Below are 16,806 nucleotides of genomic sequence, written 5' to 3'. Positions count from 1 at the left end.
CTCCTGCTGTGCATCACTTGGCCCAGTTTCCAGCAGGGAAGTGACAGCAGGAGCAGATCCCGGTGCTCGCTGAGTGCCCCAACCCCTCTGCCAGCCTCGAGCTGCCCTGGGTGCACCTTATGGTGCTGGTTTGTCCCAAGGGAAGCGGGACAGTGCTGCTGCAAGCTCCGAGCACAGACAGTGGTGGTTCCTCCTGCCTCCCCAGAAATCCTGCCTGTTGTTCCCTGTTAACTCAGAGAGCCTGTTTCGGCGTGCACTGCCTGTAAGCACAAGCTCCTTCAGAAGCTCTCCTGCTGCACCAATCGCACAACCACCTTTGCCTTTCGCCTGAAAATGCCTGCTTGGAATTTCCCTCGGCTTGCTGACTGGACTCCCAGCTGCTACACGCCCCCTGAGACCAAGCTTTTATCCTTCCCTCTTCCTCCTTGCTTCTGAGCACCTCTTTGTTGTGCCGTGTTCTCCCAACCATGCATTTTAAACAAGTTGCACAAGCTGAGTCATATCTCAAGGCTATTGCTCACTGCATCCCTGAGCCTCCAGAAGCCTGGGGGTGCTCTGCTCATGCCCAGTGCTTCATGGATGCTGGTCCTTGCCCAGATCCCTGTGCCACCAGTTTCTCAGCCACTCTCTGGACAGCTCATCACGTCTGCGGGTGAAAGAGGCCACAGGAAAGGCCACCGTGTGCCATGCAGAAGAGGAGAGGGCTGTGGCAAAGCAAGCCTGCAAAAACACAGGCAGATTATTTTCTTTCCAGCTGTGAGCCAGACACCACCTTAAAATTCTCCTGGGATTTAAAATGTAACAGCTTGTGCATCCATTATTTATACCCGAAGGGGAAGCTCTGGAGCACGTTCCTCATCTAACTGTTGTATGTGTTTTCTAGAAACCCAGACTAGCAGAAATCCAGGGCACCTCTTGGGAATAAATATCAACAACACAGGCAACTCTTTGTATTACAGGGAAATATCACCTTGTTTGGTTGGCACCTCATTTGACTTCCCTTGTGGGTGGGACTTTAGCCAATTCATCAATACCCCCGCTTTCCAACGGAGCAGAAACTGATAGGCAGTGATAAGACTTTCATTCCAAACCCTTTTTCCTCAATACTTCCTCTGAGCTCTTCCCTTCCACGGAAGCTCCGCCCAACCTTACAGCTCTCCTGGGCGGGAGGAAGTGTTCTTACCGACGTGGAAACACCTCAGTACTCAGAGTTCCCTGTTTACCTCCAGGTCCTTCAGTACTGCACAGTTTAAAACTGAAGAGGCCAAGCTTCACCCTTCTGGGTAATTTTGCAAGATAATAAACATTTTTTTTATTATTGTTGCATTTTTCTTATTCTCAAATTGACTGTCCTTCACAGAGCTCACATGTTCCCTTTTTGTGTGCTAAACCTGATTTGGCCACGCACGGCCCTTACCTACACAGTCCCTTCCCTGACAGAGCTGAGATCCCATTGCTCCAGGAACAGCCCTGACTTCCCTGTTTGCTGTGTAGTAACACAAATGTTCAGTACAGAGAACACCTGGGACAATATCTGGTCTACTTACAGCAGAAAATTCTTTATCCAGATAAATATGATCAAATTACTCTCTTCTGCTACTTCCAGAGAGGAAACAGGGTGCTGGGACAACCTAATTTGTCCCAAGGAACATATACTGCATCTTCTTCCCTCTTGGTGTGTATGTTAGGAATTCAGACCTTTGTTATCCTTTGTTTTGGAGAGGTCTCCAGTAGCTTGCCACAGAGAGCAAGCAGAATTTTGGTGTTTAAAAAAAAAAGGGGTAATAACTTCTAGGAGGAGAAGAAAATATATTTAGGCTGATTTTACATTTATAATGGTTTTGATTGTTTTCTCTTTAGCCTGCATCTCAGTACGTCCCAGAGGAATTGTACAGTATACACTGTTTAGCATGCAAAGATATGCACTCCTGTAAAAAATATCCCACCCAACACACTCATTTTGAATTAGTAATAGAAGAACATGAGAGAAGAAGGAAAAAAACAGGCTCTATTTGCACAAGAAAGCATTGTGTTTCCTCACAGCAATATTTTTTTCTTCCGTGAGTTGGGAGAAACTGTGACTAGCAGATAACGCCACATTCACGTTTATTTTGGTTAAATAGAAACGCAGGTTTTTTTTCAAAACTCAAGACCTGGCAGCAGCAAAGTAATTGCATACAGACTTTGAAGAGTTTGGGAACTATTTTTCACAAGAGTGAGTGTTGTTGAGGCTGGAAGGAACACCTGGAGATCACCCAGCCCAACCCCTCTGCCAAGGCAGGGTCACCTTGAGCAGATTACACAGGGAAACGTCCAGGTGGGGTTTAAATGTCTCCAGAGAGGGAGAACCCATGACCTCCCTGGGCAGCTGTTCCAGTGCTCTGGCCCATTAGCACAAAGAAGTTCGACCTCGTGTTGGGGGGAACTTTTTGTGATTTAGTTTGTGGCCACTGCTCCTCATCCTGGCACTGGGCACGACTGAAAAGAGCCTGGCACCATGGCTCTTGCCACCCACCTTTGAGGTATTTATACATATGGATGAGATCCCCTCTCAGTCTTGTCTGCCATAACTTGGCTTTTTCATCATTTGATTGAGAAGAATGTCTTGGATCACCCACTATGCAAGGATAAGTGTTCTCAGGAAAACTTAGGATGGAAAAGGACGGGAATGATGAGCTATGCTAAGGATCAATTTCCTTGATACATAAGAAAGCACATAAAATGGAAGCAATTTGTCTTCCTGTCTCTTCTTCCTACCTTTCCCCCAGCTTCTTGGAATATACTGGACTATAGGCAAAATTAGTTTTAGAGGCTGTTACTGTAGAGGCAAAAGCCAAGGTAACAGTGACCTCCACCCTGACCAACACCAGCGTTCCAAGACTCTCTGTTTAAGCAGGTCTGCATAAAATCATCATCTGTAACTTAGGAAAGTAACGTTGCCTCTACTTGGCTGCGGTACAGTTTGAAATTATGGGAATGAACCACGAGTCTCCCCTCAGCGCTCTGGGGTTTGCGGCCTGGCTGCCGCGGTCGATGGCTTGCCGCGTACGAGCAGCTTTCGCACCCACAGGGAGACAGGGCTGCCGCGGTGCCCGTCAGGAACCCGGGGAGAGCCGGCAGCCGCAGGTAGGCGCCTGTGTCCCCTCAGGAACAGGGAAGACCGCGGGAATCGGAACGGCCTGGAGCTGTCCCGGGCAGGGGTGCGCGGCGCCAGCGCAGTTTTCCTCTACAGGGGAGAGAGAGAACTCCTCATGGCGGCTCGTTGGTCTAGGGGTATGATTCTCGCTTAGGGTGCGAGAGGTCCCGGGTTCAAATCCCGGACGAGCCCGTGGTTTGTTTTTTTTTTTTTCTTTCTTTCATTTTCTTCCTTCTCCGCAGCAGCGGCGGCTCCCGCACACAGCGAAGGGACACGGCGGTGACTGACAATGAGACCCACTCGTTCCTCCTTAGTGCAAGAAAAAGCTTTAAGAACTCACCAACCACCGGCCGCTCCTCTTCGTCTGGCACCGGGCGTCGCTACTCTCATTTCTCCCCTGCAGACCCCGCCGCCTTCCTCCTCACCGAGACAGCGCTGCGGGGCCGCTCCTCGCCCTTCCGAGCGGCTCAGCCTCGGCACACCGTACCGGCTGCAGCGCCGTCCCCGCGGCCCCGGTCCCACTGCGGGCGGGCCTGAGGCGCAAAAGCGCAGGAGGGCCCCGCGGCGGCAAAACGTAGGAAGGGGGCTCGCGCATCCCCTTCCCAGCGGGCTCGTCCGGGATTTGAACCCGGGACCTCTCGCACCCGAAGCGAGAATCATACCCCTAGACCAACGAGCCGCTCTGTTGGTCCTTTCCCAGCTCAGCACTTCACTGCCGTCCCGCCTCCTCCCGCCCCGGCCGTTTGCTTCAGTGCCTGAGTCTGTCCTTGCCGACCACCGGCGGCGGCTTTGCCCAGCGCTCCGGAACACATCGCTGCTCTCTGTCAGTGCATGGAACTGCGGGGGCTGCGGCCATTTCTCCCCGCTCGCCCCCTCCGTCTCCTTTCCCAGGGTAACCCCTGGCATCGCCCTTCTCCCGACCCTACGGCTCCGCTCGTTAGCGACGGCTCCGCGCGGCGCTCCGCCGCTCTCCCTCGCGCGGACCCGGCTCCCGCGCCCATCCGAGGGGCGCAGGAACAGCCCAGCCTTCCCACTGCCACCTCCACTCCCATTCCCACGCCCGCGGTGGCGCTGGAAGCCGGGCGAGCTCGTTCCCAGGGGACGGGGAGGCGGAGGAATGGGACGACCCAACGCCCCCCCCCACCCCCCACCCCCCAGCGGCTTTGGTTCGTCCCGGGCCGCGCCGTGCGCTGCGCCCCCTGGCGGTGCGGAGGGGTCGCACCGGGCCCCCGCGTGTCCCGGGCGCGCCCGGAGCCTCCCGGGGCTCACCCACGGGCACGACGGGCGCCCACGGGAGCGGAGGGGCATCCACGGGAGGACAGGCATCGCCCTAGGCATCGCCCTGGCGTTCGGAGCCCACAGCACCCTCCTGGTTGGAATCCCGCTTGTCCTTGATGTGTTCTGTCCTGCTAATGCTTCCTGATATCCTCGTGTTTCCGTGCCTCTGCATCCCAGAGTTTTTGAAAGAAGTCCTATTCCTCCCCGTTCCTCATACTAAATTTAAATTTTTAAGTCCTAATGCCAGTGGAATTCTCACCCCTTTTTTTTTTGCCTGCTGCTACCAGTTCTGCCCATTCTTCCTCAGGTTTCTTCATTTCTCCAGGAGGAAACAAAAGACACAGATTTTTGGTTTGCTTTGGTTTTATTCCACCATTTATTTATTCTCTTTCTCCCTCGGATTTCCATTCCCGTGCTCGGGACACACATACACGGTCTCTACACAGGCACACATATATCTGTATGTACAGTAAGGCACAAGCACTCACATCCAGATGGGACACTGCCGAGAGAAGAAACGGGGCAGCCAGTGACAGCAGCCTGCCCTGGCAATACACGCTACAGCAAGCAGGTTAAAACGGATTCAAAGGCAACAATGCTCCACAGCATGGCTCAAAAGGCTGTGGAGGTCGTGTTTGCCAACAAGCCCATGATAATTCAGGAGGGCAGGTGCTGCTGGCTCTGAGCAAGCGTGACCTCAGTCCACGTCACAGGATGGACATTTTGTTCCGTGTGGCCAACACAGCTTCAGGCACTGCTGTCAGGAAACTGGTCAAGTGAGGGTCCGACATCCACCTTCCCCCAAATATTCTCCAGATTTAAATCATAGTGACTGCTAGCCCATGACTTGCACTAGCCCAAGAGTGAATGCAAATCTAGTACAGGGCATAAGGACTTTGGAGGGACGGCTGCCTGAGCTTCGCCAATTCAGCCAGGTAACGCCACTGGAAATTCAGCCAGCTAAGACTTCTTCTCTGATATGCACAAAATTAATTGGCTGTTTCCAGGAAGCTGGGATGCTTTCTATAATGAGTGGCTCTTGGTAGACACACAACAGAAGTTTCAGAACAGACTGGGTAGGGTTTGGAAGTGAGAAGGACTGATGGACAAGCAGCTCTTCTAAATCTGGACTGGAGCCCAGAGCCAGATAAGAGAACCTGCCCTATTGAGCTACTCAGCACATCTTTTCTTTGCATACAATCTGCTGGTTGTCATTTTCCACCGCACTAAAAGCACCACAGGATCTACCAGCCTACCACAGGTGGCTGTTTCACAGATTAGCCCCACTTCAAAGGGATTTTATTTTTATATTTTATATTTATATATTTTTATGATCAATGTTCTAGGAGTTTTCCCCATGTTCAGAGTTCACATTGTCTGTCATACAGCACATATGGGGAAAACATAACTTTTTCCTATTGTTGTAACATTATTTACTGAAGTTTTAAAACCCAAAGTCCTTTAAAAGAAGCTACCAAAAAGGCACCGTACACGTATGTATGTACGTAACTGATGAACTTCATTTAAGACCAATGCAGGGGAGAAGAAGAAGACATTTTGGAGCAGGATGAAGAAGCAGAAGGACCATGAGTGATGGTGGCTGTTGCCTCCAGGACAGCGGGTATTTCAGTCCCCAAGTATCACCAAGGAACGCCAGCCAACATCTGAATTTTGAACCCTGAAGAGATCGCAAACAAGTCTCCTCTTCCAGCTGTCCCAAAATATGATGGTGCAAAGCGGAGAGCCAGCGAGTGGCCACTCAGCTCTGTGATGAGTCTGGACCTCAGGAGATTTCTGCATTCTGCTCCTCTCCTGCCACTGAAGGTTTCCCAGTAGCTTCCACCCCGACTGGGTTAGATGGCTCCTGTCCACATGTTAAGTCTCCTCTGCCCTGACTGGGTGTGTCCTTTTGAGAGGGGAAAATAAGTAAGGAAATAATGAAAAATATTCTTGGGTCTAAGCAAAGACAGTGATGGGAAGTCCTGGGGGTACTTTGGTGGTTTCTGTGCTAGGAGGCAAAGGTGAGCTGCAGCCTGACCACAGGAATCCTTCCTTCAGCTGCTCCTTGCCAAACCAAGGAAGCATTTGAAGAGGAGGTGGTTGAGGTGGGACAAGACACATCCTCAGGCATCTGTGGCTATGTTATCAGTGGTTACAGAACACACAAGAAGGTGCATGGAACAAGGCCTGCTTCAGCCAGTGGAAAATCCTCTTTTATTTCAGTGGCAAAGGCCCATGCTTGCATGTTTCAGAGCTGGTCATGAAACTGGTGTGCCATGGGTTTGCTGGCAAAGCTAACAAGCTAAACACACAGGGTGTATATATATATATATGTACACATGTATACATACAATGTGTGCACACATATAAATATTTGTATGTAAGGAGACATATTGATATAGTGTATACGTGGTTACTGCTGGGGAAATGTGCGTTTTACTGCAAGTACTTTCAGATTGCTTTCCAAACAGCAATGCAGGAGGGTGCCTGGGGAGCAGAGCCTCTCCTTTATACTGAATCCACAATCAGCTTTGCTTTTTTTCCATCCTCTCTGTAACACCACCCAGGAGGGCTGCTTGTTTTGAGTACCCTGCCTCACAGTCTCTGCAGGCCTGAGATCTGAGGCTTTTGACATGTGGGGAGCAGCAAAATTGTTGTTGTGTTCTGTCACAGTTGCCATTTTTGCTAACAGCAAAACCCTCAGGTGCCTTAGGAGCCGTCATCACGCTGGCCCATCTTACCTGTGTGTCACAGCTATGCTGTGCCCTGGTCCTGCGTGACTGACACTGAAGGCTCACTGGCAGTCCCTAATCCCACTGCATCCTGCAGTGGTTCAGGTGCCAGTGCTGTTTCTTCAGTGTCTGATATTCTCTGTGTGTCTGTGCTCTCACTGCTCTCCTTTGTTTCAGCTTCAGCTTCCTCCTTCTCCTTGTCTCCCTTTCCTTGTTCACAGGCAGTGCTTTGCTGTTCTTCTCCCTGGGGACTGTCACACTTCTCATTGTTTCCAGAGGGAGGCTGAGGAGAGTTCTCCTCTCCTGAGCCATCATGACACACTTCCTCCTCTTTTGTATTCCCTGTGTTATTCTTGCAAGTAATTTCCTCTGCCTGTTTTTCCCCTTTTTCCCCATCTTCTGATCTACTGGATCCTCTCCTTGACGGGGGCTTCTCATCAGACTCTGCCTGTTTCTTCTGCTCTTTGCTCCCTTTTTCTTCATCCTCTGATCTGCTGGATCCTGTCCTCGATGCTGGCTTCTCATCAGACCCTTCCTGTTTCTTTTGCTCTTTGCTCCCTGTTTCTACTTCCTCTGTCTTGCCATTGGGCCCAAAGACCTCATCTTCCCTGGCACCATTTTCTGGAGACGACAAGTTGACCCCTAAATCTTCCCCGTCTCCGTACTCGGACAGAGATCTTCGGAACCTCCGGGAGGGAGGCCGGCGCTTTATCGATCCTCGCGTCCGCACCTGGGAGGCAGGAAAAGCAGACATTGAACCAGTCAAGAGAGTGGTAATGGAAAGCAGGAAAGCACAACAGAGGAAAATGCCACTGGATGTACCGGCCTTTCCTACTCTTGGCAGGCTGAGGAAGGAGTCTGTACTCCGGCTGGTGATGGTGAATGCAGGTTATAGCTCCTCACTTAAGTGCTGAGCGCTCTGGAGACACCTGAGAAACTGCCGTGCTCTGTGTGCCTCCCTGAACTGAGCCTCAGCCACCTCAGACATTTGCTGGCATGTGGCACCACCTGCTCACAGCACTCCCTGGCAGCAGCTACCCTGTTATTGCCGAGCTGAGGTGACTCTGTCCCGCCCCTCCATCCCTTCTTCACACACTGGGCCGGGAAGGCTGCTTGGCAGGCAGAGAGGAGACCCCACACAGATACACTGAAGGGCTGTTTGGAACCTGGTGCACAAATCCTCTCTCTTAGCCACAAATACACACTCTTACAGTGGGACTGAGGGCTCAGCCTCCTCTTCCTCTTCTTCCCCAAGCAATAAGCAAGCCTTGTGGAATGGAGAAATCCCAGCACATATACCCTACCTTGTTGTAGAACTGCAGCTGAGTGCTTTCTGGGGGCTGATCAAAGCTGACTGGCGTCTCGCTGGGCTGGGACTGAGTCCCTGGGCTGGTGGGCGTTGAGGGAGGCGTGCTGAACGGAGAAACCAGGACCTTCATCCCAGGGCTTTTGGGAGACACTCCCGGCAGCAGAGCAGCTGGAGCAAAAGCCAGATTGGCCTGCAATGAAAAACCCCCATTAGGGGCATGCGGGACAGCAGCGTGTGCTACACACGACAGCCACACAGGGGAACCCCTGCCCTGCCACATCTCTCAGCTGTCACAAGCCACAGATCTGGTTGTGGGTTCCTCCTGGTGACACTGTCAACAAACAAGTCTGGGCAGAGAAGTTATGACTGGACATTTGTCTTTCTCTGGCAGCTGGAACTCAGGACATGTTCTTTTGTCATCCTGCGGCCTTTTGGGATTTTCCAGTGACCCAGCCAATACACCACAGTCTACAGTGGCTGAGCTGGCAGAAAATCTGAACAAGCAGCCAGCAATCACTTGAAGATTTAAACCCTCCTGCGTGTGCCCAACCCGACCTTGCATTTTCCAGCCTGATCTGCAGGTCTTGCAGAATGACCTGTGCATTTGTGAGAAGACCATGGAAAGCAGTGAGCTTGTGATTAACTGTGGCAAAACACTTCCTGCTGGCCTCTCACTGAGAAGCTCCCCTAGGCAAATGTCCTTGGGTGCATCAGGAGGGACAGTGCTATGAATAGGCTCAGGGTTGTGTCAGGGTGGCCAGCAGGCTCTGGAGTGACAGGTGCTGCCAGGACAGGCGGCTGGCAGGGGCAGGGCACTCTGTCTTCAGGCCATCGCGTGCTGAGCTGCTCTCAGCAGCGCAGATCCGGCACCACAGAAGCACAAAAAGGGCAGGAAGTGCTGGGTGTGTTTGTGTGTAGCTGCGGGAATCCAGATGAGGGAAGGGCGGTGCAGAGCTTCCAGGCACACACATGGGACAGCCAGAGCCTGGAGCACACGCCCCACTGCCAGGATTGTCACTGCCTGTGCTCGAGGCCAGCTCCCCAGTGCAGTGCAGGGGACTCAAGTGAGTGACACTGCTGTGAGGAAAGAGCTGGAGGAAGCCTCAGCCAGGGTTTCCCTCACTTTCTCTCAAGAGCTGCACTTAAACTGAGGCTCCTGCCCCTGCTCAAGCAGCATTGCTGCCATGCCCATGCTCAGCCATGTACTCCACAGATCCAAATTATCCTGATCCATGCACTGACATGCTTATGGACACACCTGGGCATCACTGGACTGCTTCTGGTGCCCATTACCATTACCAGACCTGCTTTGCCTTCCTCTTTGTGTGTGGTGGGGCTGGTTTCTCCCCAGTGAGGCCCTGTTTACCTGGCTGTCACCCCTGGCTCCTGCATCCCCTTCCCCTCTGGCTGCTCTGCAAGGGAAGCAGCTGTAACCAATGCCAATCAGTTTTAATTTGCTGGGAGAGCCATGTGGGCTCTGCCAGGACCTACCTGCAGCTTTTCAATCATGGGTGAACTTTTCACCTTGACCTTGGGAATGGGGCAAGCATTTGGCGACCGCTTCTGCAAAATAAAATGAAACAGGAGAATGTCACAGTGTAGTAGGTGAAAAAGAGAAAATAGAATAAAGGCAGAAAACTTGGAAGAGATAAGCAGAAATTGCTTGTAGGGAAGCAAATGAAGCTTCATATAGTGTTCCAACACAAAAGTTTTTTTTTTTTTTTCTTCATTCCTGACCCCATTTTCCTTTTGCCATCCAGCCATCCTAGGGCTACATACATGTACCCTCCTGTGGGCAAAAAGGGCTGCTGTCTGAAGTGTCTGAATTAAGTTATGTGTGATGGATCTGCTCCTACACTGCCTTCACTAAGGTATCAAGCCTGTGGCACAGTTTCGCCTGGTATTATTTCAGGACCAGGCAGATTAAAATTCTACCTCTTAAAGCCTTAATGTTGGCAAATATTGTGGACTTTCTGTAACAGGAAAGACTTTCTGCCACCACTTGAGTAACCAAGTTAAAGGATGTCCAATTAGTATAAGCAGGAAAGGCCTAAATGGCAGGAAAGGTAGAACTATGAAAAGGCTGGAAGCAGTTTGAGAAAGAGAGAGCATTGCTTTGAGAAGGGGCATATTGCTTTTTTCAGAAAATAAAGGAATCTAACATTTTAAAACTTAATGTTCCTTTAGCATGGAGGCAGCAAGAGCCTGTAGCTCACAGATAAGAAGGACAAAGAACTACCTGCTTGTTAAGGGCAGGTGACAATGTGAAATTTGGTGGGTAGACCTCATACCCTGAAATACTGAAGGACAGAAGTGACCAAAGAGGGCCTGAGTGTAAAATTTCATAAGTAGCAGCCAGCTTACTGGGACCTGCTCATTCAAGGGTCCTAAAGAAATATTCTGTGAGTATTGCCAACAAGCCCTCTCTTCACTCTGGATTAATTATTCCCTTTTCTGAAGATGGAATAATCTCATGAGCAGAACTATTACCCCATTATGCTCAACAAACAGCATGGGTGCTCCCTGTTCAAATCTAATAAATACCAGTGGTTCCTGAACAGTGGTAACTGGATGGATCCATCAGTGTGCCAAGGGTGAAAACAAAAGCAGTAGAAATGGGCTGTGCATCCATGCTGCAGGAGCAGGGAACAGCATGGAGCTGACTCTGGGTCAGTACATGTGTGAGAGCAGGGGCAGGTTTGCTGCTGGCTGATTGATGGCTTTGACTGCACAGCCTGACCTCTCTGCCACCTCCAAACCCGTGTCTCTGGAGAGAACAGGCTGCAGAGAGGAAAGACCTTGTCCCCCTATTAAATTGATACTCACTTGCTCATCATTGTCACTTGTCTCAGTTTTGTGGGAATACAAGGGAAGGGAGCAGGGTGGTTTCCTCCGAGTTGGCTTATGTGGTGGTACCTAAGAGAAGAAAACAACCAACTCAGCAGCAGGGAAATCAGGTTTCTTAAAAAGGAAGTGAAATTCAAGCACCAAAGGGCATGCTGTGTGAGTGACCTGCTCGTGAGGCAGGGCTCAGCCTGCCCAAATGACTCATCCAAAGGAGCAAAAGATGGTATTAGCACATGGCTGTGCTTATGGCATCTAGAGTCCTAGCATTGGAAGAGTAGTTTGTATCTTTTTCTTAGTGCAACAGACACTCTTCTAAGCTGTGGAGTGTAGAGAAGCCTTCCAGAAACTTTGCCTGCAAAGCATCCTCCTAGAAACCCCTTCACACTGGAGAGGTTTTTACTGTTTTCTTTCCTGTCATTACCAGGATTTCCTTTAAATGAGTCTCAGCTGCCTGGTTCATGATTTCCTACTTTATGTCTGATATGTTTTTGGGGCAAAAAGGGGAATTCTGACTTTCTCACAATTTCAGCCCCATTCGTTTCTCTTGAATGTGTAAAGTAGTGCACAGGGACAAGGCCTCAGCTGCAACCTTAAATTTGACTAAGAAACAAATTCTCCAGAGGACAAGGAACAAGGCAACCTAATGGCAGGGACACTGATTCCTTCTGAATGTCCTTGGACTCTCAGAACTAAGAGAGAGTTCCCTGGGAAGGAAGGGATACATAGCACATAACTATTGCTCTGGTCTTGCAGCCAAGCTGTCTCTATTTTTATGCCAGGTTTGTAGTCTCCTGCCAAGCTGTTAACACACTTTTCATGTGTTAAAAAAAATAATCCAAAATAACTGGCTAATATCTGGAATCTTGGATAATATCCACAATAAAGTATTTGCATAATTTTGTTACCTTCTCACAGGCTGGCATGTGGAAAGTTGGATTATGGCATCTTTGCCCTCTGTACAGTTGGCTGTCTTGGAGGACCTTTGGACCTGTTGTCACTTAAACTCTGGGGGTGCTGCACCCAGCCATGGCACTGCTGCATCTCTAAGGAGCCCAGGGCAGCCCTGCCCTTGTCCTTGTGTCATGCCAGGAAACAATCATGTGTCTTGTGGAAACCCCACCGTTCTGCAACCGTGAAATGCTGCGCTGTGCCACACTGGATGTGTCAGAGGTTCCCTGGTTGACAGGATTCCCCTCTGCTGGCATGGGCCAAGCAAGGGTTAAAGACCATCCCTTGGGTCATTAATCTGAAGCCAGCTTGAGAAAGCTGGTGGGGAAGTGACAGATGGCTTGGAGAGAAAAGACAGGAAACTTTGTCCTCCTCTGTCTCTGGAGAAAATGAGCTTCTCCACACTGTGAGGCCCCTGCACGCTGCCCTAGCTTGGGAGCAGCAGAGGTCTGTAGATAACACGGGAGAGGTCTGGGAACTTTCTGCCTTCTGAAGGGTGAGGGACTTAGTGCAATTAAATCCCATACCTTCAAAAGAGGAAATTACTGTAATGGGATGGACAGAGTGGAGGGGAAAAAAATAGTGCTTGGGAAAAGACTGGCTATTCCCATCCTGGGAGTGCTAAACTCTGATAGATGATGGCATGCCAGCCCTGCAGGGCAGAGGTCACCACTGCATCCAGCCAAAGACAGGAGGGGTGACAGGGAGGATACCCTTAGGCCAGGCTGGGATCCAGAGCTGAGTGGCAGAAGGGAGCAGCTCAGTTTCAAAAGGTGCCTGAAAAGAGCCACCAGCAAACATTTATGCTTCTAAAAGAAAAAGGCATCATGATAATGTCCTCCTTTCATAAAAAAACCCTCACTTTCCTTTCTTCCTAAGAGAGGTATTCTAGTGTATTGCTTAGCTGGAGAAAGTCAGCACGTGAGGCAGTGCTTGGCATAGTGGAATTTCATTAAAATAGAGTTCAGCATGTTAGAGATAGGCACAGAGTCTGGAAGAGGCAATGAAGGTGAGTAAAGAGGCAGCTTTCTCTCAGAAAGTCAACACAGAAGTCATAACCTGGAGGAAACTTCCTTTTGTGAACGAGGTGCTGATGACATGCCACTGGCTGCTACACTGCATCATCTCTCCTTTGTTTCTTTTCCCATCAATATTGGCTATTTCATTATTCACTGCTGCTGTCTGCCTACAAAAGCCAGCCCTAATAGGACATGCTTGCACTGCTCTCTGCTGCTTTTGGGTAAATCTGTGCACCTTACCAAGCTCTGCAATATCTCAGTTAGTGTCTCTCGCAAGACACAGCTCTAGCAAAACACTCATCCACCAATCAGCAATGCATGGAAGATACAGCCACAGCTTGCATTGCATGAGGAGATTAATCCTTTGTGCAGTTCCAAAATCAAGGTGGATTCATGCTCAGTTCACTGATGCTCCAGCAGGAAGAGACAAGTGATTAACTTCCCACTCATTTTCCTACTGGTGACTGCAGAGCACCTTACCTCTTTTCCAGGGATATTGGCTGCTTGCTCTTTGAACTTCCCTGCTAGCTGAGCCACTGAGGGTGATGCTGACTTGTCCACCTCCGAGTTGGTCTCTGCTGGCCTGTTCTGACAAACCAGGAACAAGAGGCTGTGAGTGAAGGCTGGGAAAAGCAAGCCTGTATATGTGTTACAAAGTTCAAGAGTAAGCAAGGACTTGAAGCAGAGTTTCTCACATCTGGCATCAATCAGCCAGCCTGAGAGCAAGAGGTTTTGGAAGACAGGATTTAGCAGCATTTTCAAATATCCCAGAAAATCAGTAATTCATGCAGAGCCTTTCAGCTCCAGCTGAAGAGCTTACACTCAGCAAACCAGGTGTCTCAGGCAAAGTGTCTGCTCCTTTTATCCTTGCAGTGAGCAGATGGAGCAGGCAGTAATGTACATTCCCATACACATCCTCAGCCCTCTCATACCCTTGTTACTGCCCTGGTCACCATCAGTCTTGCTTTTCCAGTGGTTCTGCTGTGAGAAGCCATTCCCAGTTCTGACAGCAAGCCAGCATGTGCTTGGAGATGTGTCCCTTGCTGTTCTGCTTTTTTCTCAGTGAAATACTAAGGCACTGGGGGGGAGGAAGGAGGAAATACCATGGCTGAGAGAAGCTTCCTCTCCCCTGGGCTGACAGCAGGCTGAGAAGCAGAAGGCTTGTGCTGGAGTCTGGATGATGCAGCTCTTCCCACACCACACTGCCCTGGTGTCATCCCACATTCACCTTGTTTTCTTTGCTATGTGTCTATTGAGCAGTGTGAGCAGAAAGCCTTGGAATCAAAGCTGTTAAAGGAAACCTTTGTTCCTCATCTCTAGTATCTGATGCCAGGGAAACCAAACCAGAGGAACTGAAATAACTAACCAACAACTGCTATTCCAACCAGGAATAACAATCCCGACTCTGTTAGAGGTGGAGAGCTCAGAACAAGAAAGCAGGCTACAAACCATCTGTAAGGAACCTCACACCTCACAGCTCCCTGTACCACCACCACGAACCCAGGACCAGCACCATGCTTCTCACCCCACTGCCTCAGTGCCCTTTCTGCTTCTCAGTTTTTGTTTGCATCATGGAGAAAGGCCTTTCCCTTTCTCAAGAGAGCTGTAAATAAATACTCCCAATAAATGTTATCTTCTTTTTCCCAGGCCCACAAGCCCCTGTAGGTGTTTGCCATTCCCTGTTGAATTTCCCACACACTTTGGAATAGCTTTCCTGAATGCAAGGAAGTCATATCAAGCTGTCTCGTCCCAGTGACCTTCACACACCTTCCCCTCATCTTTTCACCTTTCACTGGAGTAATTACAGGCAGAGAAAGTGGCAGATAATGGAATGGAAGAGAGAGTGAGGTAAGCAGATCAGCAGGGCAACCTGCTGCACATGAAAAAATGATGGCTGGGCTAAGTGGGGAAGGACACCAGTTCCAAGATGCAGGCTGTGTCTCCCTGCTGTGAAGGGAGGGCAGGCTGGAAAGAGGAAGGAGCAAAGAATGAACCTGGAGAATGCAGAATGGACTGGGAGGCTTGGCTCATCATACCAGCTCCCAGGATACCTGGGCATGGCAGAATGGACACCTGAAGTAAGGACTCAGTTGAAACTGAGCAGCTGCAAGTGCTCTGTGGCAGAAAGGCTGCCTCCCTCATAGTCCATTTTTCTTCCAGAGCTTCTTTCACAGCCCTTTGCTTTTTCCCAGAAAAGACGCTGAACTTCCTCTTGGCCTCTCTGACCTCTTGTTTTCGGGGTGAATTTTTCCTTTCTTTCTTTTTCTTTTCACTTCATCCCGAAAACACAGCTGCCTTTCTTTGATCAGAGCTGGGAGGCCAGCACGGTTCCATGGGTGTCTTGTGCTGGCAGCTCCTGCGGGCGCGGGGCGCGGGGCCGGGGCGCAGGAAGCACTGAACATGCCATTCTAAGATTAGCACCAGTAGCCCACGGGGCTGTGTCCTCCAGAAACTGCCAGCTGCAGACTCTCCCATTACGGAAAATAAAGAACTGGAAAGGATCCTTACTCAGATCCCTTCTGGCAGTTACACTGCTGTGCTGTATCCAGCTTTTTTTCCAACTTTTTTTTCTGCCCCAGGTGATGTGCCAGGCTCTGTGTCTTCTGGTCAAGGGAAGGTGCTATATTTGGGTGCAAAAAGTTCCCTTCCTTTCACTGCAAGGAGAACATCATTCCTTTGACTTCCAGGAGCTGGGCTGGCAGTCTCCCTCTCCTCCTTCCCACCACTCTGAGGAAGGTGGGAAGCCTCATTTTATCACTTTCAACCCAGAGTGTGTACCAGCCCTCAGCCTCTTTCACACCTAAGACTAAGACATCTGCTTCTCTCACCCCAGAGCTCAGTGCTGGCTCTCTTCTGCCCCACGATATTAATTATGTAATCTTTCCCATTCCTGGTCATGCTGCCCATCTTGGTGAAATAACCCACCACTATTTTTCTAAACGGTTATGAGAAGTAGCTCTGTTCATCTTCTCTCTCTCTTTTTATTTTTTCTTTTTCTATAACAGTGAAATTACTCAGACATTACTTTCGTGCTTTTTGCAGCCAAGTGCTGATTCTTTTCCTTTTCAAAAGAAAAACATGGTCAGCCTGCATGGGCTAAAACCACTGAGCTAAGGTTAAAGGCTTAGTCCATCAGTAATTTGATGACTACTACTCTGAAGTCTTTTACTGTTTCATAAAAATAAGTTTCTAAGCATTGTATGTTCTGAAAAATGTCAGAGCTGTAAACAGGAATTTAATTATATCATCAATGTAAGCATGGCACTGTCTGCAAAAAAAGGAAGTGCAACTATCAAGTTCTCTGTAAGGGGTTTGTTTCACTTTTCCAAATAAGTTTATAAAATTGAGTAAATTTGAAAATGGTTTTCAAAACCATGTTTCTTCATCTGCTTTTAAAACTGAGCCTAGTCTCTGTTAGCAGCACTGGGGAAGAAAGTTCTGCTTTTATCTGTGTCTGAGGTACGAATGTGTCAATTTGAGCCCCCCAAACCTCTCCTTCCTTATGCATCGGAGTTCGTGCCTCTATTGTGAGAGCAG

The 16,806-nt window shown here is 49.6% G+C and overlaps 1 protein-coding gene and 2 non-coding genes across 5 annotated transcripts in view; 1 reads left to right on the top strand and 2 right to left on the bottom strand.

The window, feature by feature from the left end:
* The first annotated feature begins 3,256 nt into the window (after positions 1-3,256).
* TRNAP-AGG (transfer RNA proline (anticodon AGG)) lies at positions 3,257-3,328 on the top strand. Its single transcript has one exon. It is a non-coding gene; the product is annotated as a tRNA-Pro (tRNA).
* A 415-nt stretch (positions 3,329-3,743) lies between these two features.
* On the bottom strand, positions 3,744-3,815 carry TRNAP-CGG (transfer RNA proline (anticodon CGG)). Its single transcript has one exon. It is a non-coding gene; the product is annotated as a tRNA-Pro (tRNA).
* A 960-nt stretch (positions 3,816-4,775) lies between these two features.
* Positions 4,776-16,806, bottom strand: part of RCSD1 (RCSD domain containing 1) — a 30,594-nt gene continuing 18,563 nt past the window's right edge. Inside the window, exons 2-7 of one of the 3 annotated variants that reach the window (XM_053936409.1) lie at positions 13,750-13,857; positions 11,282-11,371; positions 9,947-10,018; positions 8,451-8,645; positions 7,156-7,876; positions 4,776-6,320 (exon numbers count right to left, since the gene is read on the bottom strand). In XM_053936409.1, the coding sequence (XP_053792384.1) occupies positions 7,169-7,876; positions 8,451-8,645; positions 9,947-10,018; positions 11,282-11,371; positions 13,750-13,857 (1,173 nt within the window). In that variant the 3' untranslated portion in view covers positions 4,776-6,320; positions 7,156-7,168. Of the gene's footprint in view, positions 7,877-8,450; positions 8,646-9,946; positions 10,019-11,281; positions 11,372-13,749; positions 13,858-16,806 lie in introns of all 3 variants that reach the window. The other 2 variants (XM_053936407.1, XM_053936410.1) reach the window with 2 other exon arrangements.

Source organism: Vidua chalybeata, chromosome 2 (assembly GCF_026979565.1).
Source record: "Vidua chalybeata isolate OUT-0048 chromosome 2, bVidCha1 merged haplotype, whole genome shotgun sequence".
Taxonomy (NCBI): domain Eukaryota; kingdom Metazoa; phylum Chordata; class Aves; order Passeriformes; family Viduidae; genus Vidua; species Vidua chalybeata.
Note: the sequence above shows the minus strand (reverse complement) of the source record. Positions and strands in the feature narration are given on the sequence as shown.